Raw genomic sequence first — 2,170 nt, forward strand, 5'->3', positions numbered from 1 at the left:
TCTTCATAAGCACTTTTTAAAGCACTAACTTACTAATTTTAATGGTATGTGTACTTTTTATCCTTAGGGGCAAGGAATCCAAAACATATTTAGTACTTTTAAATGCACTTATGTTGAAAAATGATTTTAATAATTTTAATATTGGTGGAATTTCTTTTAGACTGGACACCGGGCTTTTATTTACAATACCACTCTACTCTCTTTCTATATCTTTATTTTTTTATTATATTAATAATCCCCCCCTTTTCTTTTCTCTGTGTACAGAAATATATATATTTTAATTGTTGTAATTTTACTTATTGTAATTATGTGTAAGTGTCTCGGGAGAGGGGCCGAGCAGGAGTGGAGGAGACCTTTTATTTAAAGTTTTATGTTCCCGCTGTCCGTCCTGCTCGGTGGTCCTTTGGCCCTGCTCTGAGCATTCGGCCTTCTTTTAAACAGTTTTTTAGAGCTGAATCAGGTATTTTAAGGAGATTTTAAGTGTTTTAATCACACCAGGGGTCCCCTTGTGCCCGTGCCCCTCGCAGCGCCCATCCAGACCACGTTCTACGCTAACCTAACCCCCCCCTAAGCCGGAAGTTTGAAAGAGGTGGCAGGTACAACAATGATAAAGCAGGAAGTTACAATCTCGTAGATCTCTGTTTTGTTCTATTTGACAATAAGCGGTTCTTGCAAGTGTGTTTTTGTATCTCACTTCCAGTCAGAGCGTGCCTGTTGCGTTAGCTCCACCCACTCTCTCTGGCGGACCAACCACTGCTGGGTGATGGGAAATGCGTCAGTAAGTGTGATTCTTCTCAGGACTGTTGCCACAGACACCCAGTTTGTAATACTGCAAATGCAAGGGCTTTCATCATAGGCTCAATCATCATTTGGTTACCTCACAATAAAATGAAAACATTTTGAGAGTATAACGCTAAGATAACATCAAAAAGGCAGAAGAAAGGAGCCCATTAGAGAAATTTCACCCGTTGAAAAAGACTTGGTTTTAGTGCAGTGTAAGTTGAAGGGTGTATTGTATTGTGTGATGCTCAAGTGGACTACAGGAAGAATAACTGTGCCTATGGCACAGGTGGAAATTAGGTCCAGGTTCAAAGTAGCTTTTAACCCCAAGCCACAGTCTCAGTATGATTGGTGAGCAGTTACACCAGGGCTTCCCAGGAATTTCTCCACATGCACATTTACAAAAATGTGCTTGTCTTGCCTGAGAATAGACTATTAACTAGATGTTGAGTGAAATTTGATTATGTTGGAAGCAAGAAGGTGACTAAAACCAGGATTTAAAGAAAAACTTACCGGGCTTTCAGTGCAGACAAAGTGGACTTGTCAATCCTGGAAAAGAAGAAGGAGAGAAAAGCAGACACAAACACACATAAAAAAAGAGATATTGTTGATCATGTGTCTGATACAAATTGCTCAAAAGCATCAATAAAATGATGGTCTGTAAGTGCCCTTTTTTCTATTACAGTAAAAAGGACATGAACACCGCAAATAAACATCTTGCATGGTTTCCCTAGGTGCTCGGGCACTTAGAAGAATGGTGATTCATGTGTAATTGCTTCTCCTTGGTATTCACTTTAATGTGGAAGGGGGAAATCTTCTATGATGTGAAGCCTCAAAGTATGCTTACAGCATGCATGATCAGTGCATGAACTACAAACTTGCATGAAAACAAAATTGTCAAGATCGTGTAAAATGCATTTTGTATTTTGTGCTACCAAGCTAATTTCCATGAATGATCTTTAATTCATACAGAATAGGTCGATCCAGAGGACAGTTAAGGCCATGTTGTGGTTGTGCGTAGAATCAACGGCCTACCCCCGCACACCCCTCTGCGTCTACGCCGGACCCTACGTTGTGGCGTGACGTGCACCTCTCCAAAAACTACACGTCACAGCAACGCACGTCGCTCGGCTGTGGCATGGTGGCGTTGCATTTTCCCTGACTCATTTCCAGGTTCTCCTTCTCCATAAACAACATGAAATCAAGGAGAGGGTTAACTTCTCCTGCTAAAGATTTCCCACCTTGGTCAGAAAACACAGGGGAGACACTTTGTTGCTCTCACTATCCCTCAAGAGTCGGTACTTGCTCCAATAAACGCCATCACTCTCTTACTTCTCGCTTGTTCTATCACCCACTCCCCCCCACCCACACACACACACACACACACACA

At 41.6% G+C, this 2,170-nt stretch overlaps 1 protein-coding gene and 1 long non-coding RNA gene across 5 annotated transcripts in view; one reads left to right on the forward strand and one right to left on the reverse strand.

Moving 5' to 3' along the window:
* Window positions 1-869, forward strand: part of LOC116687101 (uncharacterized) — a 14,137-nt gene extending 13,268 nt beyond the window's left edge. The window contains exon 3 of the long non-coding RNA XR_004331464.1: window positions 799-869. This is a non-coding gene — a long non-coding RNA (uncharacterized LOC116687101). The remainder of the gene's footprint in view (window positions 1-798) is intronic.
* The window catches only part of rap1gap2a (RAP1 GTPase activating protein 2a), a 93,814-nt gene that overhangs the window by 73,628 nt on the left and 18,016 nt on the right, over window positions 1-2,170 (reverse strand). For all 4 annotated transcript variants that reach the window (XM_032512200.1, XM_032512203.1, XM_032512202.1 and 1 more), the window contains exon 2: window positions 1,294-1,329. In XM_032512200.1, coding sequence (XP_032368091.1) covers window positions 1,294-1,329 — 36 coding nt within the window. The remainder of the gene's footprint in view (window positions 1-1,293; window positions 1,330-2,170) is intronic.

This window comes from Etheostoma spectabile, chromosome 3 (genome assembly GCF_008692095.1).
Source record: "Etheostoma spectabile isolate EspeVRDwgs_2016 chromosome 3, UIUC_Espe_1.0, whole genome shotgun sequence".
NCBI classification, from domain to species: domain Eukaryota; kingdom Metazoa; phylum Chordata; class Actinopteri; order Perciformes; family Percidae; genus Etheostoma; species Etheostoma spectabile.